The sequence below is a fragment of the Alnus glutinosa genome, chromosome 2 (genome assembly GCF_958979055.1).
Source record: "Alnus glutinosa chromosome 2, dhAlnGlut1.1, whole genome shotgun sequence".
NCBI lineage: Eukaryota > Viridiplantae > Streptophyta > Magnoliopsida > Fagales > Betulaceae > Alnus > Alnus glutinosa.
The window spans coordinates 22,786,366-22,813,806 of NC_084887.1; the positions used below are offsets into that span (position 1 = coordinate 22,786,366).

At 36.9% G+C, this 27,441-nt stretch overlaps 1 protein-coding gene across 1 annotated transcript; it reads left to right on the top strand.

The window, feature by feature from the left end:
- The first annotated feature begins 18,578 nt into the window (after positions 1 to 18,578).
- On the top strand, positions 18,579 to 20,262 carry LOC133859330 (uncharacterized). The gene has a single exon (XM_062294705.1). The coding sequence runs from the start codon at positions 18,585 to 18,587 to the stop codon at positions 20,112 to 20,114; it is 1,530 nt and encodes a 509-aa protein (XP_062150689.1). The 5' UTR covers positions 18,579 to 18,584; the 3' UTR covers positions 20,115 to 20,262.
- Positions 20,263 to 27,441: the final 7,179 nt, after the last annotated feature.

Here is a 27,441-nt window from a genome sequence, read left to right on the forward strand (position 1 = left end):
ACAGTCATCAAAATTTGTCCTTGGGGACAATGACTTAAGTGTGCAAACCCAAGTGCAGGTTGTCGCGAAGTTGTAATTCTCGGAAGTTCGAGTGTCGAACCACTGGGGTTTGGGAAACAAAGAACACTAAAAAAATAAAATTAAGTAAAATCTATGACAGATGATTTAGTTGAATAATGCAAATAAAATATATAATGGAAATAACAATTAAAAGGAATCGCTAAAGCATTGGGGTTTTACTTTTAACAAAATTATAATATTTATTTTGCAACTCATGTGATAATCGAAAAATAGATCAGTGAATACCAAGAGAAAATATCATCGAAAGATTAATCTTAAAATTGATTGATTTTATTACGCAAAATTGATTATTTGATTCGCAGGGAATTCAAAGCATTCACTGTACTAGTAATTAATAATGAATCAAGGAATTTTGCAGAATAAAAACCTTTTTTCTAAGAATAAATCATGCAATCAATTAAAAAGATCATACATTAAAATCCATAAAAGAGTTATGTGATAATCGAAAAATAGATTAGTGAATACCAAGAGAAAATATCATCGAAAGATTAATCTTAAAATTGATTGATTTTATTACGCAAAATTGGTTATTTGATTCGCAGGGAATTCAAAGCATTCACTGTACCAGTAGTTAATAATGAATCAAGGAATTTTGCAGAATAAAAACCTTTTTTCTAAGAATAAATCATGCAATCAATTAAAAAGATCATACATTAAAATCCATAAAAGAGTTGGAAAATAAATACTACAATCTTATTAAAAGTTTTACCCTTAACCTCAGCTTGAGATTTAGCTAGACATGATTACGTAAATAAATTTCATCGTTAAAATCCTAAACATCATGCTAGCAAAATAAAATAACTAAGAAGAAAATAAAAACAAATCTTGAACTGTTGTCGCTGTCTTCTTCGATCTGGAGCTGAACGTCTTCTTCTCTTTTTCTGCAATTTTCGGATCCCATGTTTTTGTTGCCGTGTTGCTTCTATTATAGAGATAAGAGTCATTCTTCTTTTGGGATTCGTACAACTATAAGAATCCAAGTCTTCTATTTGTTCCATGTCTCTCTCTTACACTTGAAATAAAAACTCTGCTTCTTCTTTTTATAAGAGCCAAAGACATCTTTTTCTTCTTGGTTTTGTCATGTAGTAGTATTAGAATGTTTCTCCAATTCGTGGGTCCAGCAGTTTGGTTTCACCTCTTCTTGTATTACCCGTTGGACTCTATCTTAGACATAGGACATACTTCTTCTTTTGACCTGCCTCTTGGCTTTTACTATTTGATTTCTGTTGTAATTCCTACATAACACAATTTCTTGCATTAATATATCATTTAATCTTAATATTAATATTTGAACAATATTCCACAATCAAATATAAAATGCAAGAATAAAATTATAATAAAGTATGATAATACTTATTTTAATATTGAAAATAAGCACTTTTAAGCTATTATCAACGTTTTTAAGAGGGAATGAATGTTAGGACCCTTCATAAACCATGAATAATATTCCTAATTTACTTCTACCACGTTAAGTAGTAGAGAAATGTTTAGTTTCATCCTCTTGCACATCTCTTGTCCATCTTTGTGCAAGAGATGTGGAAATCTACCAATGAATCTATGGGACCATATGTGTGTTCTACAAATTCAATTGTGAATTTGCAAAAGAGATGTAAAAAATATGGGAAACAAATGACACCAAACATATCTCTAAATAGTATAAGTCAACTCTAGTCATATTATGTATGTATTTTCATAAGAGTCATTTGATTGATGACTCAGCCCTAATTTTCCTTAGGCACGTTGTAATAGCTCATTTATTTAAAGATTGTTATGTTATGAATAAAGGCAGAGAAGAATTAATCTAAATTAACCTTGTGCTGTGATGTCTAATTTCCCTCTAAGAACCTAAACTATCCCATTGCAGACTTAGGTTCGTAACAGACAACCTCTTCAAGTAGCTTAGATTATAATGTAGTGTGAGAACATTTTGCAAGTTTTGAGAGTTTTCTTGTATTTATGTAACTATATTAGAACCTAGTCAAAATCATTGTTAGAGTTTATAAGGTACGTTTGTATGTTTTAAAGGAAATATATCGATCTCACCATTTCATGTTTTACCGAGTCTTTTATATTCTTGATTATTATTATTGTGTGTTGCTTCATTTCTAGTTGTTGTAAAACTCGTATACCTGTACTTGCTTCAAAGCCCATATTTCTTATTCGTCAGTTTAAACTGGACTTAGCATATCTTAACATTAGGAAACTCGTCTTAGACACCAAAAAGTATTTAGGCGGTCTTATGACATCATATTTAATAGCTTAAAGGACAAATGTCATTTTTAGAGCCTGAATTATATGAGTTTCGTACAAACCAATTTGTAAGAAATTTGGGTCTGTATAATAATGATCAGATAGAGTGTGTTAGCTATTGGTTAGGGCAAAAGAAAGATGATTATATACATATATTGCATATAGAACATAAATCTGAAAAATAATTTAAGTAGTATAAGTGTTAGTCTAAATGGTACTGATGATAATATTCACTCATGATTTAAAAAATATAAGAAAAAAAAATCAAAATATTAATAAAAATTATGTGGAGTCTAAACTAGAGTCACTGTCTATTGCCATATAGAAAATAGATAATAATCTAAAACAAGTTGGTTCAATAGTTTATTTTAGATCTCAAAAAATAGACTAAGAAACTTCGAATAACTTAGTTTGAAAATAGAAGGCAAAACACTTGATAATAAGATCATCCATTCCCTCTTCCATTCGGATCAAGAGTGGAAAAGATCATCCCTTATAATACTTTTTTTCCTCATTAATTAGAAAAAAAAAAAAGTTGCGGTAATAACAAAATCTCCTCTTTTTTTTTTTTTTTTTTTCATAGTATAGAAGACATAGTACTCCTTGAACAAGAAGTTAATTATAATTATACTAAACATAAAAATGTTAAAGAAATTTTAGACAACTAGAGACATCTTTATAAAGACCCACCACTTTTTGTTCATGAAAGAAATGATCAACAAGATAAGAACCACTTATCTTGGATATGAAAATCTAGTAATACATTTTTACCATGAAACTGTAAGTATATTAGGGGCTTTGATTTCAGATAAATAAGAGTATAATATATTATGAAAATATTAAGAGAAATAAGAGTATAATGTAGCCCTTTGGGCTTTATCCTGTTGACGTAGATCATAGACCGAACCACGTAAAATCTCGTCTCCATTTTATTATTTCCGCACTTTATTTTTAAATTCTTTTAGGTTTATGTTTTCTTTCATGGTATCAGAGCTATATATAGGCTAACGCTAGTTGTTCGATCTTGGATTTCAATTTTATTTTATTCCTTATATTTTGTTTTGGATTTCAATCAAAGTCACGAAACCCCTTTGCTTATTTTCTTGCTTCCCATTGATTTTCTGCTTTTTTTTTTTTTTTTTTTTTTCTAGAAAAAAAAAAAAAAATTCGCCAGTGGCAATCTACTCGGTTCCAAGGGAAAGAACATTAGATCTCTTTTATTCTCTCTTTTTCTTTTTTGGGTTAAATAAATTCTTGCCTCCTGTGGTTTGCAACCTTTATTTGTTGCCTCAGTTTTATTTTTTATCATAGGTGGTACCTGTGCTATAGGAAAATATGTAAATGGTACCTCCGTCTCTTTTTCCATCCAAAACTAACGGAAATTCACGTCAGCGTCACGTGGAACCATTCAAAATGTGACACGTGGCCACAATTTTTTAATTTTTTTAAAATTTTAAGGCTTTTTTTGAAAAATAAAAATAAAAATTGTAGGGGTGGCTCTGCCACCCCTTTTGGGCCACATGGGGGTGGCCCAACCACCCCCGTGGCCTTTGGGGGTAGCTGAGCCACCCCTAATAGCCAAACCCTCAAATTTTTTTTTTTGAGGGTTTGGCCCTTGGGGGTGGCCGAACCAACCCCATAGGCCATGGGGGGTGGTTTGGCCACCCGCAGACCGGCCAATCCCCCGTGGCTTATAGGGGTGGTTCGGCCACCCCCAATGGCAAAATGGGAAGCAAAAAAAATTGAGGGTTTTGCCTTGGGAGTGGCCGAACAACCCCCGTGGCCCATGGGGGTGGTTTGGCCACCCCCAAGGGCAAAACGGGAAGTAAAAAAAATTGAGAGTTTTACCTTGTGGGTGGCTTGGCACCCTCGTAGGCCACGGGGGTGGTTCGGCCACCCCCATACCGGCTGGTGGGAACCACCCCCAGGCCAAATGGGGTGGTTGGCCACCCTTAGATCGGCCCAAAAGCCACCCCTACAATTTTTTAATTTTTTTTTCAAAAAAAGCCTTAAAATTAAAAATAAAAATTTTAAAAAAATATTGTGGCCACGTGTTGTGTTTTGAATGGTGCCACGTGGCGTTGACGTGGATTTCTGTTAGTTTTGGATGAAAAAAGGGACGGAGGTACCACTTACATCTTTTCTCATAGTACAAGTACCACCTATGATAAAAAATAAAACTGAAGTGGCAAAAAATAAAGGTCACAAATCACAGGGGGCAAGCATGTATTTAACCCTTCTTTTTATTACCAAGTGAAAGAGCTACAATTTGAAGCATACATCTCTACAGTATTTGGTTCTCAGTTTCACATCACTATTGCGCATGACCTTCAGACTACCTTCAGAGCACTACTTCTCCCCACCACAGATCTCTGTTGGGCCGCTCTTAGTTTGGCCGTCAGCCACTTAGACAATTTTCTCAGCTGTTGCCACCGCCAGCACCAAGATTCTAGCCATTGCCGTTGCTTCTACCGTGAGATCACTAAAATGACTTTCTATGTTTGAATCAGTCATGTTAGATTATATTATTATATATTGTATTGTCCCACATGGGCTATGTTGTGTATATATCTTTCATGTACTAGCATATATATATAGGCCTCTCATGTACAGTATTTGTGTGATTCAATATATATCCTTCTCTCAACATGGTATCAGAGCACAGGTTCTGAATCACCAATTTATTTATTTATTTTCTTTTTCTTTTTCTCTTCCGGCCTCTTCCCAGCAATTTTTCGGTGCCGCCGTTGCTTCCGCCGTATCTCATCGCTCTGTCTTCCTCGGTTCTCCGTCTTCCAGTCCTTGTTTCGACCTGGTTTATATACCATTCGAACCCTTGGGAGACCACCGTGCCAGAGCCGTAAAGAACAGTCCGATCTGAGCATTCACGCTCCTCCACGCGCCGCCTGAAGATTCTGCCGCCGCCAGACTCTGCTGCCGCTCTGCCGCCAGACGATCCAGCAGTTCGATCGCTCCAATTTCAGCACAGATCCATAGATCCGCCGCCTAGCTACTCAGAGACACCAATTTTGTCCAAATCCGACGGTGGACGCGCCTCCACGCACGCTAGAAGGTTGCAACCTGCTGGTTCACGCGCCCACGCGCCGCCACACCTCGCGCGTGTCATCCACACGCCAACCTTATGCAGTGCCACGTCAGCTACTGCCACGTCAGCCCTAGTGCCACGTCAGCGTTGACTTTGACCATTGACCGTTGACTTCTGCATCGGCTGACCAGGTGTTTTCTACTTATTTTCTCGTTCTAATTTCATTTTTCTGGTCTATTTCTGCATTTGGCATCTTCAGATGGCACAAAACGAGATTCTTGCTCATATTCATGCTACATTGGATGGCACCAACTACATTGTTTGGTCCCAATTTATGAGGAGCTTTCTTAAAGGCCGCAAGCTCTAGCTTTATGTGACTAGGGATATCCTCAAGCCTACTAAAGTCGATGCTGAAACTGATGATGCTTTCCACACTCGTCTTATTGATTGGGACAGCAAACATCATCAGATTCTTACGTGGTTTCATACCACCACCATTCCCTCTATTGCGGCTTTATTTGGCAGTTTTGATGATGCTCAGGGTGCTTGGAATATGCTTGCTTCTCGCTACTCATCGATTGATGGTTCTCGCGAGTACTAGATTATTCTTGATCTCTATCGTCTGAAGCAAGAATCAGATCAGACTATTACAGATTTTTTTGCTTACATGCAGTTTTTATGGGATCAGTTGGCTCTTTCTGATCCTGCTTGGAGGGACCCTATTGATGCTCAGATGTATGCTGCCCATAGGGATCAGCATCGTCTCTATCAGTTTCTGATGGCTCTGCGGGATGATTTGAGCCTGTTCGTGGGCAACTTTTGCATCGCTCTCCTCTTCCCACTTTGGAACAGGCTGTCTGTGAGCTTGTTCGAGAGGAGACCAAATTGTCTACTTTGCACTCTCAGCACACTCCACATACTCATCCAGTATTAGCTGCTCCATCTCCTCAGACCGAGCACTTTGACAGGTCTGTTCGTGGACCCTCCAAGAATCGTGACAATCCTTTTTGTCGCTATTGTCGCTGTCGTGGGCATACCATTGACAAATGTTGGTGCAAGGCCAAATCTTCTACACCTGCTGCGGCTGTTACCACTACTGAGAGTGCTTCTTCTTCGGCTGCTCCAGCTGCTCCCTCTGGCAACTCTACCGAATCTACTCTCACCTTATCTCCAGCTGACTTTGAGGCAATTATCAACCAGGTCCTCGCTCGTTCTGGTAATGCATCTTCCTCTGTCCTCTCCGTTTTGCCAGGTAAATCTTCCTCTTGGCTTTTTGACTCCGCCTGCTGCAACCATATGACGCCATATGCCTCTTCATTTACCACTTCTGTCCCTCCACCACATACATCTTTAATTCACACAGCTGATGGCTCTTCTATGACGACTCAATCCTTAGGCACTGTTCATACACCTTTCCTTTCTGTTCCTGATGTCTTTCATGTGCCTAAATTATCCTTTAATCTCTTATTTGTTGGGCAATTGTGTGAATTGGGTTATAGACTTGTTTTTTACTCCTCTGGTGTGTATGTGCAGGATCCTCGGACGGGCCAGACACTTGGGACCAGGCATAGAATTGGGTGACTGTTTGAGCTTTCCTCCTTACACCTTTCCATCCCTGGTGTCTCTGCTGCTGCCGCTTCATCGCCGCCATCTCTTGCTCTTTGGCATTCGCGTCTTGGTCATGCATCTGTGTCTCGGGTACAGGTTTTAGCTTCTAAGGGTTTATTAGGTTCAGTGTCCAATAAGTCTTTTGATTGTATTTCTTGTCAACTTGGGAAACAACCAGCTTTGCCTTTTAATAATAGTGAGTCTACTGCATCTGCTTCTTTTGATTTAATTCATTCTGATGTTTGGGGGCCTTCCCCTGTTCCTAGTATGAGTGGCTCACGCTATTTTGTGATTTTTGTTGATGATTTTTCCTGTTACACCTGGGTGTTTTTAATGAAATCACGTTCTGAATTATTGGCTATCTATCGCAATTTTGCAAAAATGGTTGAGACCCAGTTTTCTAAACACATTAAAGCTTTTCGTTCTAATAATGCCTTAGAATATACTCAACAGGCTTTTCAAAATATCTTAAAACACTATGGCACTGTTCCTCACTTGTCTTGTCCAGGCACCTCACAGCAAAACGGAAGAGCTGAACGTAAACTTCAGCACATTCTAGACACTGTTCGTGCGCTTCTTCTTTCCTCTTTGGTTCCTACTCCTTTTTGGGGTGAAGCCACTCTCACAGCTGTCTACACTATCAACAGGTTGCCTACACCTCTTCTTGCACATTGTACCCCTCACGAGCGGTTGTTTGGCTCTTCTCCCACTTACCATCAACTTCGTGTTTTTGGTTCTGCCTGTTTTGTTTTGCTCCAACCTCATGAACGTACCAAACTCGAGCCTCGTTCTCGATTATGTTGCTTTCTTGGGTATGGGGTAGAACAAAAGGGTTATCGGTGTTATGATCTTGTGTCACACCGCCTTCGCATCTCCCGTCATGTGGTTTTCTAGGAGCATAAGTTATTTCACGAGGTTGAGAAATTTTGCATGCCCTCTTTTCCTCCCTTTACCACACTTCTAGAGCCGCCTCTCTCTCACTCTACCTCTGGTGATATTTGTCCCAAGTCTTCCTCGCTTGAGCCGCAGTCTTCAAATGCTCATGATGTCGCCACGCTTGAGTCCCCAGATTCTGTTCCATTCGAGGCTCCGGCTCCTGCCACCCCACCTGCTCTTCGCCGATCCACTCGGGTAAAGTCTCTTCCATCTCATCTCCAGGACTTTCATTGTTTTCATGCCTTAGCTGCCTTACATGAACCTCACTCCTATCGTGAGGCTTCCACTAACCCTCTTTGGCAGGACGCGATGAAAGAGGAACTTGATGCATTGCACAAGAACCATACATGGGATCTGGTTGACTTGCCTCGAGGGAAGTCTGTTGTTGGGTGTAAGTGGGTCTACAAAATCAAGACTTGTTCTAATGGTACTGTCGACAGATACAAGACTCGTCTTGTGGCCAGAGGTTTTACTCAGGAGTATGGTGTAGATTATGAGGAGACCTTTGCTCCTATTGCTTGCCTATCTTCTGTGCGTGCTCTATTGGCTGTTGCCGCCTCTCGACATTGGTCACTTTCTCAAATGGATATCAAAAATGCCTTCCTTAATGGCGATCTTAGTGAGGAAGTCTATATGCAGCCAGCTCCTGGCCTCTCTTTTCCTCCGAACAAGGTCTGTCGTCTTCGTCGGGCTCTCTATGGTCTAAAGCAAGCTCCACGGGCATGGTTTGCTAAATTTAGCGCCACTGTCTCTGGTCTTGGCTACTCCATCAGCTCGTATGACTCTGCCTTGTTTATTCGCCGCACAGATCGAGGCATCATTCTTCTGTTGCTATATGTTGATGACATGATTATCACTGGCGATGATTCTCTTGGTATTCTGGAACTCAAGCAGTTTCTCAGTCAGCATTTTGAGATGAAGGATCTTGGCACCCTCAGCTATTTTCTTGGCCTTGAGATTTCTTCTTCTTCTGATGGTTTATATTTGACACAGGCTAAGTATATATCTGATCTGCTTTCACGGGCCAATCTCACAGACTGTAAGATCGTCGACACACCGACTGAGCTCAATGTCCGCCTCAATCAACAGGATGGCGAGCCTCTCCGTGATCCCTCTCTCTATCAGCATTTGGTTGGTAGCCTCGTCTATCTTACTGTTACTAGGCCTGATATCTCATATGCTGTCCATCAGGTGAGTCAGTTTATGGCTGCTCCCCGTTCTACTCATTTCTCTGCTGTCCTTCGCATTCTTCGCTACATCAATGGGACATTATTTCATGGGCTCCACTTCTCCTCTCTGTCTCCTCTTGAGTTGTATGCTTATACTGATGCGGATTGGGCAGGTGATCCTACAGATCGTCGCTCCACCACCGGTTATTGTTTCCTACTTGGCACCTCTCTTATTTCTTGGCGCAGTAAGAAGCAGTCTGTTGTTGCTCGCTCTAGCACTGAGGCAGAATATCGTGCTTTAGCTGACACCACCTCGGAGCTCCTTTGGTTGCGATGGCTCTTACAAGATATGGGTGTCACTTTTTCTTCAGCTACTCCTGTCTACTGTGACAATAGAAGTTCTATTCAGATTGCCCATAATGATGTTTTTCATGAACGGATCAAACATATTGAGATTGATTGTCACTTTGTCTGTCATCATCTTCTTCAGGGCTCTCTACAACTTCATTCTGTCCCGTCTCATGATTAGTTCGCAGACCTCTTCACAAAGTCTCATCCTCCAGGGCGGTTTCGCGATCTTGTGTCCAACCTCAAGATGGTCTCTTGCACTCCACCTTGAGTTTGAGGGGGGGTGTTAGATTATATTTTTATATATTGTATTGTCCCACATGGGCTATGTTGTGTATATATCTTTCATGTACTAGCCTATATATATAGGCCTCTCATGTACAGTATTTGTGTGATTCAATATATATCATTCTCTCAACAAGTCAAAAACATGAAGTTGTACATTTTACATTTTTGCATCGCCTCCTAATTGTGCGTATGCCTTGTGCTGTGTTTGTGAATTATGAATAGCAGGTCAAACTCTAAAAAAAGATAGAAGTGACGCAAGCCGCAAGGTATTAAGAACCGCAAGGTATTAAGAAAAAATACAAAACAAAACAAACAAACTAACAAAATAGGGATTCTGTGGTGCACATGCAAGAAGTGAGAGAATTACTAAAACAAAAAGAAAAAAAAAATAATAATAAAAATAAATAAATAAATAAATAAATAAAAAAAGAAGAAGAAGAAGGAGGAGGAGGAGGAGGATAAGAAGAACATCGAAGAAAAGAAAAGTAGAAAAAAAAAAAATCAAAAGAGGCCAAGTTGCCCACATACATTTAGGTCCAATTGTTTGGTCTTGTTGGTCCAATTGTTGACCGAGACCCATCTTTTGGCCTTTGTGGTATTGTCCAAACTCGGGTCTATTTCAACCCATAGTTGGCGATCTTATTTTAACCCATAGTTGACTTTGATTTTAGCCCGTAGTTGGCCAATCTTTTTCTGGCATTTGTGGTGTTGTTTATAACCACTGCCCATTTTAGCCTATAGTTGGCTTTAATTTTTGCCCATAGTTGGCCTATTGAAATTTAAGACGCATCTCCAACCACTGTCGTTGACTTCCTCTAGTCATCGCTGTCAACCATCATCGATCGTTGTCATATACAGCAAAAAAGATAGGCCACCTTGAGTTCCAGATTGTTCCACCTTGAGTTTGATGGGGGATGTTAGAATATATTAGGGGATTTGATTATAGATATTTATTGTAATCATTATTATCTCCTATAAATCAGATTTGATGGTAATCAAATATGTTTGTAATCAGATTTGTATGGTAATCAAATCAATTTGATTTGATTACCATACTTATCTACCCAAATTCTCCTATAATTGGAGTCTAATGTATTGTGAAAATATTAAGAAAAATAAGAGCACTAATGTAGCCTTTTGTGCAATGACCTACCCCAATGACACAATATTGTTCGCTTTTGACTTTCCAAAACCAATTTTTAACGACCCAGAAAAACGCTAGCCACATTTGCGCTATCACCCCAAAATGACCAGTCAATTTGGAGTTTCCCTATAATTTTTTTGGGTTAAACACATTTTTAGTCCTTGAGTTTTGGAAACTTTATTTTTTAGTCCCTGAGTTTTAATTTCCATCACATATGATACATAAGTTTTGAGAAATGACCAAATTAGTACCTCGGTTAACTTCTCTGTCCAAAAACTAACGGCCCGCCACGTTATTGACACTTAGCACCACTAGAAAGTCAACACCTGTCCAGTCAGACACGTTAGCATCCACTTAAATTTCAAATCGCTCAAACACCTCCATATCACACACCCACGTCATTTGTTTATTTTGGGGGGAAAATCTTTTGCAATTTAAGAAACTTAAAATTGAAACTCAAATATTTCAAACAAAAAATTGAAATCATCTCATCATTCATCTGAAAAAGAAATAAAAAAGGAATTAACTTGCAAATTGAAAACCCTAATCCCTAAACTCCCTCTCGACCGACTCCCTCCCGGACTCTCGCTCGATTTCTCTCCCGTCGACTCCACAGAACTGGCCGGCCGGTGCTCCGTGACTTGCGGAATTTTCGCTGAGGTATTTTGCCCATTTTTGTTTTTTAGAGGACTTCAACGAAGATTGTTTTGTGCTATATATATGGGTTGTGTATTGTGATTGTTGGTTGTTGGGTAAAGTGATGAGGTTATAAAAACATAAACTTTTGGTTGTTGTGGGTGGAAAAAAGTTGGGTAGGGCCAGACCTTCATCATGTGTTTTTGTCTTTTGTTGGGTAAAGAAAACGAACAACCAATTTGGTTGGGTTGTTGTCCAGCACATTGCATTTTGGAAAATATTACTTTATTGCATGTCTCTGTCTTTTTTTTTTTTAGTTTATTGTGTTTGTGGTTACACATGGTGGGCAAGAGGGTCCCAACTGGGCAAAAGGGAACAATAAAGTACAAAAAACATTATTATTGGATTAATTTCACCCAGCAACTAAGTGTCAAGACATGATAAAGGATCTAATCCATAATGTGTTCACCAACTGTGTACATCAAAACATGCTCAACTTGGTAAAAACTAGATATACACATTACTTTTCACATTGAACCAGGAAAGATTACACAACTTGTAATAATCACATTGAACCGTGAAAGATTACACAACTTGAAATAATTACATTATTGGATTGTTGTCTTGGTGGAGGATTTGATAGGGACTCAGGGGAGCCCAAAGAAAACCAAGAACAGGGATACACTGGACTTTTGCCAAGTTTTATTACAATTTAAGATTCAAATTACCATTGGCTTTAGAAAGAAGAGAAGATTTTCTTTGAAAAGTTTTGTGATTTATTTGTTTGTAGTTTATATTTTACACATGGCTAGTTAGTATGAAGTTTGAAAGCTTCTTGGTATTTTGCGATACCTAGTTAAGTGTAAAATGAACTTTTCCATGGTGAGGGTTAAATACTCCTCTAGTCCCTGAGTTTTGGAAACTTAATTTTTTAGTCTTTGAGTTTCAATTTGCATCACAGATGATACATAAGTTTTGAGAAATGACCAAATTAGTACATCGGTTAACTTCTCTGTCCAAAAACTAATGGCTCGCCACATCACTGACACTTAGAAAAGTGATGAGGTTTTAAAAACAGTTTTGAAATTAAGTTGAAAAAAATTAAACTTGTGAATGAATTTGTAGTTAAGGGGTATTTTGTTATAATTTATGTAATTCTACATGATTTGTACCATATTCTTTAGGTCCTCTGTAGAATTTGCATAGGTGGCATGTCGTGTATTATTAAAAAGAATGTTCACAACTAGTTTTTCCTAAACATACTCCTGGATGATTGATACAACCTAACTGTGGTAGTGATCATATCATATCCCATTCCTTTTGTTAGAGAGTCTTACTTGTTTTTACATTTTACATACTCTCTTTGGTAGTTAATTTTATAGTTGTTATTGCTAAAGTGTGACGATTCTTTTTTGTTTAATTCACAGGGTGCAGAATATGTCAGATCCAACATTTGAGCTACCTGTTTACCATCATGGGTCACTATCTGGACACAGGATGACCTATCTTGGCGGAGACATTCTGACAATTGCCGGTATAGATACATCCCAGTTCAAGTTTGGATATTTGACCAACATTTTGGAGTGCTACCTGGAATATGACTACAACAACATACCCATCAGGTGCAGGCTCATCAAGGGCAGGGCCATCAGGTGTAGGCACACCAGATGCGGGCGCAGGCCCATTTGCCCCTGCAGGTCCATCAAGTGCAGGCCCATCTGCCCCTGTTGATCCATCAGGCGCAGGTCCATCTACCCTTTGTAGATCCACTAGGTCAACCGGTAAGGACACGTCGAAGACAAAGAATACCTCAAGGAACAAGCATACGTCGAAGACCAAGAGAAAGGAGAATGTCTTCCGTATACAAGAGGCAACCAAAGGTTAGCCACTTACTATTTTTTTTTTTTTTTTTACCCTATGTGGGCTGGTTAATAGTTATTTAAATATATGTTAATTGACCTATCTCTTGGTTAGGTTGCAGCAAGGTGGATCACAGCTAATTGAAATAGATTGATGTACAAGACAAAGACAAGACACATTTTGTGTTGATGATTGTATCCGGGTTGTTGATGTACATACGTGTTGTGTTGATGCACATTTTGGTTGGCGCACATTTTGTTAATGTATTTGTGTTACTGGGTGTGTACTGGTTGTTGATGTACCTGGTTACCTCAGTTTGTTAAGCAGGTTATTTGAAATCAAGCCACAGGTTGATGTTCATGTGATGTGCACATTTTGCTCGTGTTTGTTGATGTACATATTTTGTGTTGTTGTATTAATATTTTGCAAAAAAAGTTGTTAATGTACATATTTTGTGTTGTTTTATTAATATTTTGCAAAAAAAGTTGTTAATGTACATATTTGTACATGTTTGATTATTGGATGCACAGACAGGTCATACCCAAAATACAGGAGGGGGTACTACTTACGATACAAACACCAATACTTAAGTATCATTTATGATACATATTAATAACTGAGGTACCACATGTGATATCATTTAGGAAATAATGGAACAAATCGAGGTAACCGAAAATCAGTGAATGAAGGGGCAAAGGTTGACAAGGGTTGATAAATTTGTGCATGATGGGATATTTTTTGACATACCATATCAAAACCCATACAAAGATACTATATGTGATATATATGCAAAACTGAGGTACCATCTGTGATACCATATAGAAATTAATGGAACGAAATTGGGTAACCAAAAATTAGAAGATAAAGACACCAATGTTGACAAAATTGTTGAAGAAAAGATATTATTTGACATAACATATTAAAAACATATTAAGGTACACTATAAGGTACTATATGTGATACATATGTAAAACTTATGTACCCTATATGATATAAATACAAACATGAGGTTCCATCTGTGATACTATTTAAAAAACAATGGAATAAATTTGGACATGTATGAAGTATCCAAAATTTGAGCACGAATGTACATTTGTTAACAAAATTGTTGAAGAAAGGATATTGTTTGACATAACATATTAAAAATATATTAAGGTACCCTATAAGGTACTATATGTGATACATATGTAAAACTTAGGTACCCCATATGATATAAATACAAACATGAGGTTCCATCTGTGATACTGTTTAAAAAACAATGGAATAAATTGGGACATGTATGAAGCGTTCAAAATTTGAGCACGAATGTACATTTGTTGACAAAATTGTTGCATTTATTCGTGCATTTGTTGACAAATTTGTGAATTTAGGAAATAATGGAGCACGAAACATATTGATGTACCATTTGTGATACGTTTCAAAACCCTAAGTTCCTTTTGTGATAATTTGACAACAGTTAGGTATCAAATGTGATACACGGGAATCCATTCAAACCAGCAGCCTATCCATAAAACTTACATACTTCTCATACATATACAAAATACATATCCAAACTACATAATCTACAATTCATATCTCAAACTTCATTTCATTTTATAAGTGCAACACAAGCAATCAACAGAATGGTAAACCATGACAAGAACAAAGCATACATAAAAAATTTCTCTCTTGCCCTATAGTTGTCATTTTCCTTCTCTAGACACCTGATGATTTCCATTTGTCTATCACCCTCCTTCAGTGGTTGCCTAACTCTTTCCATGCAACTGACATTTTCATTCTCAAAATCTTTAATCCTTGCTACCAAAGTACCATTTGCATCCTCCACTTCGTTAGGTTTCTTGGTAATTTCATTTAATACCTCTACACCCCTTGCACAACTTGGCTTGTCTAGCCATTTGAAAAAGTTGCATGCAGCTTTTCTCTGTATGTTGAAGTATAGCATTCAATTAGCAAAAACTCACTCAAACTATCTATAATTATAACAAAATGCTTACTCTTGAGTTGTAAGTGCCGCAACCCCAAAATCTTCTTTCAGGGTTTTTCGTAGTCTACGAGGTCTTCAATGGTGCGGGTAAATCGTAGAAACAGAAATAGGATATATCAACACGGCCCATCGAGGACAATCTGGATGATGACTTTAAGGAATGAACAACACCAAACACATAACAAACAAAAAATTGTCTAAATCTTCAAATGAAGCATTTTAAAAAAAAAAAATAACCAAAAAAAATTAAGAAAAAAATTACAAAATTACAAAATTTTAAAGCAAATTTGAGCCTAAGAACCGACCTTCTCTACACCACGGGAAACTTCCTTCCCTTTGGAATCTCATGTGCGACAAGAAGGCATCACTTTCTTTCACCCATAACAACCGAAAGTTTCGGTTTTTATAACCTCATCACTTTGTCCAACAACCAACAAGCATTTGTTCCAAAAACCAAAACAAAGATTTAACCAACAATCACAATATACAACCCATATATACAGCACAAAACAAACTTCTAACAAGTCCTCCAAAAAAACAAAAATGGGCAAAATACCTTGGAATGTGCCGATTTGATGAGCGAAATCCCATTTCTTCTACGTTCGGCCGAGGTTAGGTGTGAAATTGGCAAGAAGACCGCCAGTTACGGAGCACCAGCCGGCCGGTTCTGTGGAGTCGACGGGAGAGAGTTCGGGAGGGAGTCGGCCGTTTCTGTGGAGTCGACGGGAGAGAAATTGAGCGAGAGTCCGGGTGGGTGTCGGCCGGTTCTGTGGAGTCGACGGGAGAGAAATCTAGAGGGTGTTGGTTGAGAGGGAGTTTAGGGATTAGGGTTTTCAATTTACAAGTTAATTCGTTTTTGATTTCTTTTTCAGATGAACGATGAGACGATTTCAATTTTTTGTTTGAAATATTTGAGTTTCAGTTTTAAGTTTCTTAAATTGCAAAACATTCCCCCCCCCCCCCCCCCAAAAAAAAAAAAAAAAAAAAAAACAAATGACGTGGGTGTGTGATGTGGAGGTGTTTGGGTAATTTGAAATTTAAGTGGATGCTGATGTGTCTAACTGGACAGGTGTCGACTTTATAGCGGTGCTAAGTGTCAGTAAGTGTCAGTGACGTGGCGGGCCGTTAGTTTTTGGACGGAGAAGTTAACCAAGGTACTAATTTGATCATTTTACAAAACTTATGTATCATCTGTGATGCAAATTGAAACTCAGGAACTAAAAAATAAAGTTTCCAAAACTCAGGGACTAGAGGAATATTTAACCCTAATTTTTTTTTATAAAGCCCAGTTTCATATAATAACTAGTCAATGTGGAACTTAGCACTCATGATCATCTTTATAAACCACCAACTCTATATGGGCTACTCATCTTTCCAATATTGGACCAGGGTGTTACAAACTCCCCCTCTGAAACTCCCAACGTCCTCATCAAAGCCACGTCATGCAGCGCTCCAGTACCACATGGTCTGGCATTACTAGGTGGGTCTGATACCATTTGTAACGACACAGAAAAGAACGCTAGCCATATCTTTGCTATCACTTGAAAAAGACTACTCAATTTGAAACTTTTCTAAAAGACCTTATGAAGCCTAGTTTCACCTAATAACTAGACAATGTAAGACTTAGCACCCACGAGTATTTCTATAAACCAATCATTCTATGTGAGCTACTCATCTCTTCTCATTTGTAACGACCTACCCCAAGGACACAATATTGTCCGCTTTTGGCTCTCCTGAATCAGACTTTCCAAGAAGTCACCCATCCTAGTATTACTCTCACAGAAACATGCTTAACTGCGGAGTTCTGATAAGTTCATGGCCATCATGGCTTTTAAACGTGCTTGGGTCAAGAATGATGCAAATATACATTTAAGCGCATACCCATTCCCATATCCAGGCAATGTGGAACGTTACAATCACCTTTTCTTGGGACTCAGCATCCTCACTGGCAACCCTCATGGGATCATCCTATTCTTGGGGTCCCAGCGAGTGCCCACTGGCGACCCTCATGGGCTTGTGCACGCTCTCCCCATCTCAGGCTGAGCAATGACTTTGATACCATTTGTAACAATCCACCCCCAACGACACAATATTGTCCGCTTTTGGTTTCCCAAATCAAACTTCCCAAGAGATCACCCATCCTGGTACTACTATTGCAGAAGTACGCTTAATTGCGTAGTTCTGATAGGTTCATGACCATCACGGCTTTAAAACATGTTGTGTCAAGAATGTTGATTTTATACGTATAAGCACATCCCCATTCCCAGGTATGTGGGACATTACACTTTGGACTTTACCATGTTGACGTAGGTTATAGACCAAACCACATAAAATCTCTTGTCTCCATTTTATTATTTCCGCCCTTTATCTTTAATTTCTTCTAGGTTTATGTTTTTTTTAGAAACAACTTTGTTTTGTTTCTGACAATTATAATGATAATTAATTTTCAAGATTCCTCACGCACAACAAACGTGGTGAGGGAAAGTGAAAGTGAAAGCAAAAAAACTTTTTCACGAAAACAAAAAATAGAAGAAGTATTAGATTCTGAAGAATTTGGAACATAGAGAACAAGTGAGTTTAGAATTATTTTAAACGTTATATCTATGTTTTTTTTGTATCCCTCTAATAATCTATAGCTTTTAAAATTATTATTGGACTTATGATTGATTATTATTGAATTTTTATCAAATAGTGATTTTAAAAACTATGTCATTATTAGAGGGATACAAGATGAACATAGATATGACGTCTAGAATTACTTGTGAATTTAATATTGGAAAAGATAAACTATCTTTTAGTAGAGTAAAAGAGGAAGAAACCTCACTATCTACTCCATATCAAATAAGAGATAATATGAATAGACAGGTAATTGCTATGATTCATTTTTTTTTTTTCCCCCGATCCTTACTTCATCACATTTTTTAAAATCATAATTGGATTTTTGGGCTCATGGGTTTAACTTACATGCACCGCACAAATCCAATAATGATTTTGAAAATTGAGCGAACGAGAGAAAGACCCAAAAATGATGTATAACACGTCTCTTACTCAAATCAGAAGATATTTTGATTTTTTAAATATTCTTTTTAAAGATCAAATAAAAGTAATGGATGAGTGGGAATAATAAAAGTGATAGACTAAGCTCATGACTTCTTATCTATCATACTGACCAATTGTAAAAATACGTGGAAATAATAATAATAAAAATTTTCTTGACTACCAAAACCACCAAACATGAAAAGGATCGATCCTCCTCGACCAACTGTCAAACGCAAAGTTGCAGTTCAAACCCTTTTTGAGATCTCCACTCTCAACTCTCAAGTAATCCCATTGTTCCCTCTGAACCGAAACCTTAAAACAATGCTCCAGTTCCTCGTAACATACAAGAACCTAATACTCCACACATCACTCACTGTCTCCCTCACTTTCCTCCTCTCATTCTTCAAAATCCCATCCCTCTCCCTCCATGGCCTCCACAGCTACATCCAACCCGAAAACCTCAACCAAGACGGTCTCCGAGCCGCCATTAGACGACCCCAGAGCTCCAACACAAGCCCCACTCTCGACGGCTACCAAAACTTATCTTCCAAAGCCGGCGCTGAGCCCAGGAAGAGGAACAAATCCAAGAACAAGTTCGAGTTCGATGAGAACAATGCCCAGATCTTCAGGATCAAGCTCGACGACAATCATATTCAGTCCCGCCTCTATTTCGATGAGTATCGCACTGTTTTTACTCTCTCATTTGTGTGCCTTTCTTGTTTATTGCTTCAATTTTACTTGGGTGCTTCAGCGAGCTCTGGGTTTTGGGTTAATGGAATTTTTGTTCCCGTTCTGTTAGGATTTGTGAATGTTTGTAAGTTGTTTGTATTACTTGCGAAGGTTTCGTTCGAGAAATCCGCGTCGAGGTGGTCGGAGAAGCAACTGAGTATGCTGGTTGGGGTTTTGGGGTTTATGCTAGGGCTGATGATTTGCTCTGAGATTGTTCCTAGGGTTTTGGATTTCAATTTTGGGTTAATTAGTGGGTTTGGGAGGGTTCTTGTTGCTGTTTTAATGGGCTGCCTCGCGGGGTTTCTGCTTATGCCGGCATTGAAAAATGCAAGGGCGTTTTGGCTTGGAACGGATCAGCTTCGAAGCAATTTATCCATGATTTATTGTGGATGGTTTGCTAGAATGATTCTTTATGCGAATAATATGTTGATTATGTTCACTGCATTGCTTTGGATTAATCCATTTTCTGAAATTCTTATTAACAAGAACATTGATGATCGTAAAGGAGGGCGTGCGGGTAGTGAAATTGGGAATGCTGAGAGGCTGACTGGCAGTGTTGGTATGTCTCGTTCAGATTTTAATAAGGTAAGGGTTTGGTGCTTGTTGCTTTCGGGTTTATTGCAACTTGTGGCTTTAAGACCAAACGTGCAGATGTATTTGAATGAGGCATTGTTATCTTGGTACCAACGGTTGCATGCTAGCAAGGTTCCAGATTTGGATTTTAGTAGGGCGAAGGTTTTTCTGCACAACCACTACTTATGTCTTATAGTTTTGCAGTTTGTTGTGCCGCCAATCCTGGTACTTCTCTTTGTTGGCTTATCTCAGATTGATGGTAACTCCTTTGTAAATTACCAATCTGTGTGTGGTCTACTGCCTTGCTCTGCTTTTGTGGAGGAAGTGGCTTTGTTTTTGGCTTGGTGGGTTGTCTTTGTTTGGGCTGTTTTCACTTCAGGAAGCCTTGTATTGTATCGTCGTGGCATTTTGTATGTGTCTTGATGACTGATTTTTGGTTTTGGCCTTACAATTTCTGTGACTTTTGGATTTTTTTTCCTGAGTGATGAGTGTTGTAACGGGATTCTTCTAAATGCTGATATGCACAATCCGCTGCACTACAAATACTTTATTTGGTGCTTTTGTTTGTCAACTCATCTGTACAGTTGGTTATGCATTTCACATTTATAGTGACTAGAATGAGAGTTTAAATTTTTATGCAGTTAATTTTCCATCCTAAATGTCATCTTTACCTTACTGTCTTGCATATCAAATATCTAGTTGTGACTGGCTAGAGACATATTCAAGCATGTAACTGGGACGTTTTGTTTTCATTTTATGATCATTAACAGGAAAAAGAAAAAAAGGCATCTAATAGGGGAGATGATTTGCAATATTTCTTGTAAACAACACCTTCTAGTCATCGTCTCATTAACCAAGCAGATAATCTATTTCCCGATAGGATGCTGGTCGTATCTGGTATGTTACTCGTATTGATATCATATTAGAGCATCCTCAACGAGCTCTCCATTTCTCTCTTTTCTCCAAAATTTGGAGATATTTCACAAAAACGGCCCTCTAGCAAGCTCGGCATTTCTTTCTCCATGTTATAGCTTCTGTCAGAAATCTCTCCAAATCTGCCGCACGAAATTTTTTCGCTACTTCATTTCTTGGCATTTTTAATTCCAGATCTTTTGCTCTCATTCTCTCTCTTCACGCGCTCTCTACTTCACCAAGATACCACCACAAATCCCTTCATTCCCAGTGAAGCTGCTGAAGTAGAACCCAAAAACCCATTCTCTGCATATTTGAATGTTTTGTTTATATTTTTGGAGTTCATCCGTGTGTGTAGTGGATTATGGTAGAATTTTGCTTGAAACACCTATATTGTTTGGGGGTAACCGAAGCTCATTGGAGGAGATGTTGAAATTCTTGAAGCATGTTGAGTACCCAATTTGTTTGAAATTGAAATTCTTAATGTTTGGTTGAAGTTGCTTGAAGAAAAATAATGTGAGTATTAGTCTGATGGTTTAGTTCTGGTTTAGAAGAGTTTTTCTGCAATTACTACTGCTTTAGTTGATGCCACATCCAACCGAATTTCTGAAACTTTAATAGTTTGTTTCTATTAATTGGAGGAGGGTTTGTTTTGCTATTGGGCTTTCTTGTAGCTGGATTGTTTTGTTGGTTTCTTGTGGTGCTGATTTATTGCACTTGTTGTTGATTTATGTCCTGGTCTGCTGGCCGTTGGTGTTTCTGTTCTAAAATGTTTTGCAAAATATCACTCTTCATGGCAGTTGGTTTCAACCATCTAAAACTAATAAAAAAATAATATTCAGTGAAAGTAGAGAAATATTTGAAGAGCTTGATGTTTAGTGCTTGTGAAAAGTAGCTACATAGAATAACAAAAGTAAATTTTTTTAGCTAAAACCTAGTGGAGATGCTCTTATGTATCTTTTCTGCATGTTTAATAAAAATCTGATACCATCATCCTCGATAGGATACTTGCCACTATGCAGAGTTTAAAATATGACTACTACTCTTAGTAATACATTAATCCACATTTTGGAGAAATTTTGGTCCTCCCCCATATCCCGACATACTCGTGCAGAATTCATCATTGTAATGATCATAATGTCACCATTTTGCAGCTATTAGCATTTCTACATGTGTTAATACAAGTTGGGCTACACACCAACTTATTCTTATTTTTTGTTTCTCTTTAATCTTCCCCCTCCCCACAGTCAGCCTTTCTGTTTTATAGGTATGGAATATATTATGCATAGGAAACCTGTCCATGTTTTTCCCACCATTTAACACTTTATGACCCATTAAAGCTAAGGACCATATCATTGTTACTGCTCTTTTGGACCATATCACTGTTAATGCTCTCCCTGTTTTGAATGGCACCTTTTAAAATTTTCTGCATGAATTTGCATTCATGTTCACATCACATGTCAACTTGATACTAATGCATTCAAGTTTTAATATGAGCGTTCTTAGGGTTTAAAACACTAGAAAGAACTTCTTGTATATTGTAATGGATGCTTTAAATAATAATAATAATAATCAGAAAAGATAAAGCTGATATGTATTTGAAGATTTTGTTGTTTGAAGCTATTTATAGAGATAATCTCCATCAAATTGACTTTATTGTTGAAAGAGTAATGCTATTTAGTAGATTGTCATACGATTGTCATACAATTGAGATGACGTGACAGTGAAAATTAACGTTTAAATCAACAAGGACTTGTAAAAAAGAAAAATCAATTGCTGATTTTTACGGTCATATCATTTCAGTTGTATGACAATCGTATAGCAGTCTATTAAGTAGCATTTTTCTTATGGAAATGTTGCACCTTCTCTAATGGAAGTGGTATTATGGGTGTTTTTATTTAGTGTTAAGTTAAAGGCAACAATTTACAGAAGTGGAATTATCTGAAAGGGCTAATACTTTGTGATAGGAACTTTAGATTTGAATGAATGAGTTGTTACTGCCTCCGTGCGCCAATGTCCTGTTTTTAGTCATTTTCCAGGTTATGAGCCTCACTTTATGTTCAACCTGAAACCCAACCTACCTTTTTTCTGGTTTGATTTAGGTTGGTCAGGTCAAGCTTGACCGAATAAGCTTATGAAATTAAGGAGATGTGTGTGAATATGAATATAGTGTTGTTGTCTATTACCATACTTGTAAGATCGGGCCTATTTTGCATAGAATGTATATAATACCTCCATTCTCTAGGATTGCATCCCGTGAGCACCATGGTTCAAAAATCATGATATTTTAAAGAGTAATACTAGAAATTATATTTTTATCTTGTAATGCTGATATGATAGCCCCAACAAATTCTTTTGATTGGTCTTTGTTAAATAAAATAAAATAAAATAAAATCTAAGGGTTGATTGAGATTGACATGTCAGCATTGTAGAATAGTTGTGAGATAAAAATGCGGTATAAAACATTTCTCAAATTTAAAACCAATTAGGCGATATTTCAACCAGCATATGATTATCCAGTTTGAGAGAGAAACTTTTTATGCCACAAACATCTTACAATGATGATGCCATAGTTCTAATTCGATTTTTGTTAAAGAAAGAAAAAAATATTTAAGAGCTGGTTGAGACTAATACATCAATATTTATACATCAATATTGTGACATAATTGGGGAAGGAACAAAATGAAAATTGTTTGAAATTTAATTTAACTTGATCATGATTATGTGATTCTATTATACATTGGGAAAGTTACTGTATCACTCCAAAGTTTTTTATTTTTATCTTTTAACTCCCCAAGTTTCTCTCAGGTATCCAATCGATTTTTCCATATAAATTCCATCAGTTTTTTTTTTTTTTTAACACAGTCCGCATAAAGTTATGATTACATAATTTTTCGAATGAAAAATGAAAGAACTAAAACCAAAAAGAAAAAGAAAAAGAAAATCATGGGTGGGTTTTGACAGATCGAAATTCTCTACAATTATTTGCTTGAATTTGGGTAGGTGATTGTGAGAAACCACTTATGGAATTCACCAGACCGAATAGGTGGTTGGGTAGCTCAAGTTTTATTTGGTCAGGTAGATTTTATAAGTGGTCTTTCATAATTATTTGTTTGAATTCTCTTAAATTCAAACAAATAATTATTGAAGATTCTAATCCAATTATGACGACCCTAAAAGAGGAATGGCTTGTAGCCATCTTGTAACAAAGCAGGGGCTTGCGGCCCAATGGCTATGGCATCTACATTTTCTCATGATACTGATTTTCGTTAATAATTCAATCGAAAAATCAATATAAATAATTGACTAATTAAAAACAATTGGATTTTATGAGAGATTTGATTAAAAGAACCAAAACATGGAGGATATATATTAACAGCATTATATCCAGAGACGATGTGATTAAAAGAACTAAGACCTGAAGGATATATATATATATATAATCAAGCATTATATCCAGAGACTTGCTATTTTTTTAAACTTTTATTCATCTTTTGTCCAACTCATTTTTTAAATTTATTATCGAATATGTAGGATCTACGTGTAGATTATACATATTTAATAGTAAATTTGAAAACAAAAAATATATAAATAAAGTTAGACGGGAGTTGAACAAGAAAAGAAAAAATTAGCATTTCTCTTATATTAAAGGACATGAGATGTATGTATATTTCACCCTATGAATATTCAAAGATTTATCCTCTTTAATTAATGTGCGTGTAGATGTAATTTGGTAAAAACTGTTGACTAAATAGGTAGCAAGTCAAGAGGGTGGAGAATGAAGATATTCATTCAACCAGACGAAATAAGTAAAAAATAAAAAAAAAATCATAATCCTTACAAAAAAAATAAAAAATAAAATAAATAAATAAATCACAACATTCTTGGCTCATATAGAAAGAAAATAAGTTGAAGAAACCAAATTGATAATTAACACCCAAGACAGTCAAGATTAATTTTCAAGGATCCCCAATTTCAGAATATACAGCTCTTCTCGCAAACTGGCAATTTTTTCCTCTGCGAGCAAAGACCTCTTTTGAGCGTGATAACTTCCGCTTCCCTCATCCCCAGTAGGTTGTGGTAGGTTTTATTTATAAATAAGTTTCCTTCTCTCTTTGGGTGTCGTCGGCACCTAAAGAGGTGAAGGGAGTATGTTTTATCTCGTCCTGTTCCGAGATGGAGACGTGGTTTTCTTTCGCTTGGTGGGGTGTAACGGCGGACGTTTTTCTCCTCATTCATGGCGCGCGGTGTCTGGTTTCTAATAGGAGTTCGTGATAAGTCGTTGCTGGTTTGGATGGCCACACCGATGAGGAAATCTCACTGGTCCAAGATTTGGGTTTCTTCCATGGATATTCTGGCCTAATGGTGTTGATTTCAAATATGAGGCTTTGATCCACCCCTACTGGTTTGGATGGCCACGCTAGAGACGAAATTGCTCCCTTATATGCTTTTTGTGGTTGTTTGCAGCAATGACAGTCTAGGGATTTCCCCTAAAACGACGGTTTAGGGCGAAAGGGGATTGGTGGTTTTAACGTTTTTGTTTCTCCGGTTTTCTCGCAATAGGGGCGGTGCATGGTTTTTTCGGGAGCTGTATTGGTGATTTGAGCGCTATTTTTGGGTGTGGCGTTAGGGGTAATCATGGCGCTTTTTTTGGATGCGGATGCGGCATTTAGGGGCGATCTTCCAGAAATGGTTTCCGGAATCCTCTGGAGTCGGCAAACCGTTGAGCAAAAGGGGAAGTGGGGAAATGGTTCGGCCAGTGCTTTTGTAGTTGTTTTCTTTTTCTTTGTTTGTGTCGGGTTGTTGTTTAATGCAGCTGCTATGTTGTTTTTAAGATCAAAACCTAGTCTGCAAAAGCCCTCTCCTAGATCAAGTAGAGTTTTATGTTAATGTAGAGACTTATTTCTGTTGTGGTTTTTTGAGCAGTTGTATTATGTAATGGTCTTAGTCTATTTTGCCGGAATGGAGAAAACTCTCACTGATGTGCCTCTGACTTGGTGTATTAGGGATTCATTGTAATCTTGCACATTTGACCTGTTGGTCTTGTTTAATATATTGGAAGGGATTTTTTTTTTTTTTTTAAAAAAGATTAATTTTCAAGAACTTATTTTGTTTTCTTCTCCTTTTGGGGAGGGGGGAAGTACTTCAAATAAGTCTTTTGGTCCAATCTCCCTTACCCTTTCCCCGCATAGAATAGAAACACGCAAAAATAAAATAAAATAAAAGACATCACCGATTAAAATTAGGAGAAATATTTATCTAGGATTGGAAGAACTTTCTTTAACTTAATTTATAAAAATGACATGTGTCTATTTTTTTAATAGAATGTGAAATGCAGTTACAGTTGACATAATTTTTAGAGACTAAGTTAAAAGAATCCAACTCGATTTAAAGGAAAACCTACCCTAAAAATTATATTATTTGTTAAAGGAATAATAACAATAATAAGTAATAGCAATAAAAAAAAATGACGGCCGATGGGTGCTTCGTGTGTATGCAGAAGATTAGGTTAACTACAACTTAAATGAGTAATGATTCACCACCATTCAAAGATACAATTTTTTATCACCTTACCATATTGGTAAGGTAGTCCCTCACCTTGATTTTTTTTTTTTTGGGGTCACCTTGCCACATAGACAATGTGGTGAAAAGCTGTATTTTTTTGTGGTGGTGAATCATTACTCAACTTATATATATATAAGGGATGTCTTATTCCTATATCACATTATCCTACATCAATCCTCCACCAAGACACATTGGGTGTGAGACTCATGTATATGAGACTCACACCCTATGTGTTTTGGTGTATGATTGATGTAGGGTAATGTGACGTAGAAAAAACATTTCCCTATATATAAATCTCTTGAACTAATAGCTGATTTTAGAATAGCCCCTTGAATTTATAAGTGTACTAATGTGACCCATCAAATTGCCAAAGTGTGCTAAAAATGACACTTTTGTCAAAAATATTCCTATTAATACCCATATTCTCTCTTTTTTTTTTTAAAAAAAAAAAAAAAAAAAAAGCCTAAACTAAACTATTTTTTTTATAAAAAAAGAAAAAAGAAAAAAAATGATAAATACAAAATCAATTCATGTGATTGGCATAAATTACATATCGCTCACTACGGAATAAAAAATAATTCAAAAATCTTCATCATAAGCAAAATAATAATAATTTAGTCATTGTAGTTAAATTCCGTCAGAACACTTAACGGATTATGTTATTGTTAACGTTAATACCAATAAAATAATGACATGTGTCAATCTTACTAAAAAATAATTATTCTTTCTTTTTTCTTTTTAAATATTTTTTTTTTTTTAATTTTTTCAGTTTTTAATTTCTTTAATGTTTTTAGTTTTATATTAATAGTTTTTTTTTTTTTTTTTTTAAAAAAGAAAGTATTTTAATCCATTTTTTATTTTAGTTTTTAAGATAATAAGGATATTGTAGGAATATTTCGACAAAAGTGAATTTTTGGCATATTTTGGTAGTTTGATAGATCACATTAGTACTGTTTTGATAAAAGTGGCATTTTTAGCACACTTTTTTAAAAAATACTTTTCCAAAAAAAAACAAAAAAAAAAAAAAAACCCCGAAAAGAACAAACTGTTTCGAGAAAGAAATAGAAATATTATCTTTTACCACTCCAAGACACAACTCTTGACCATATTGCCCATGTGACAATGTGGTCCCCGAGAAATGATTTTTCTACATCATATTATCATACATCAACTCTACACCAAGACACATAAGGTGTGAGACCCATGCATGTGGGTCCCACACCCAATGTATCTTGGTGTAGAGTTGATGTAGCGTAATGTGATATAGAAATAA

What these genes read in the sequence shown, in the direction of transcription:
- LOC133859330 (XM_062294705.1), top strand. Translation starts at nt 18,585, where the DNA reads ATGAAAAGGATCGATCCTCCTCGACCAACTGTCAAACGCAAAGTTGCA.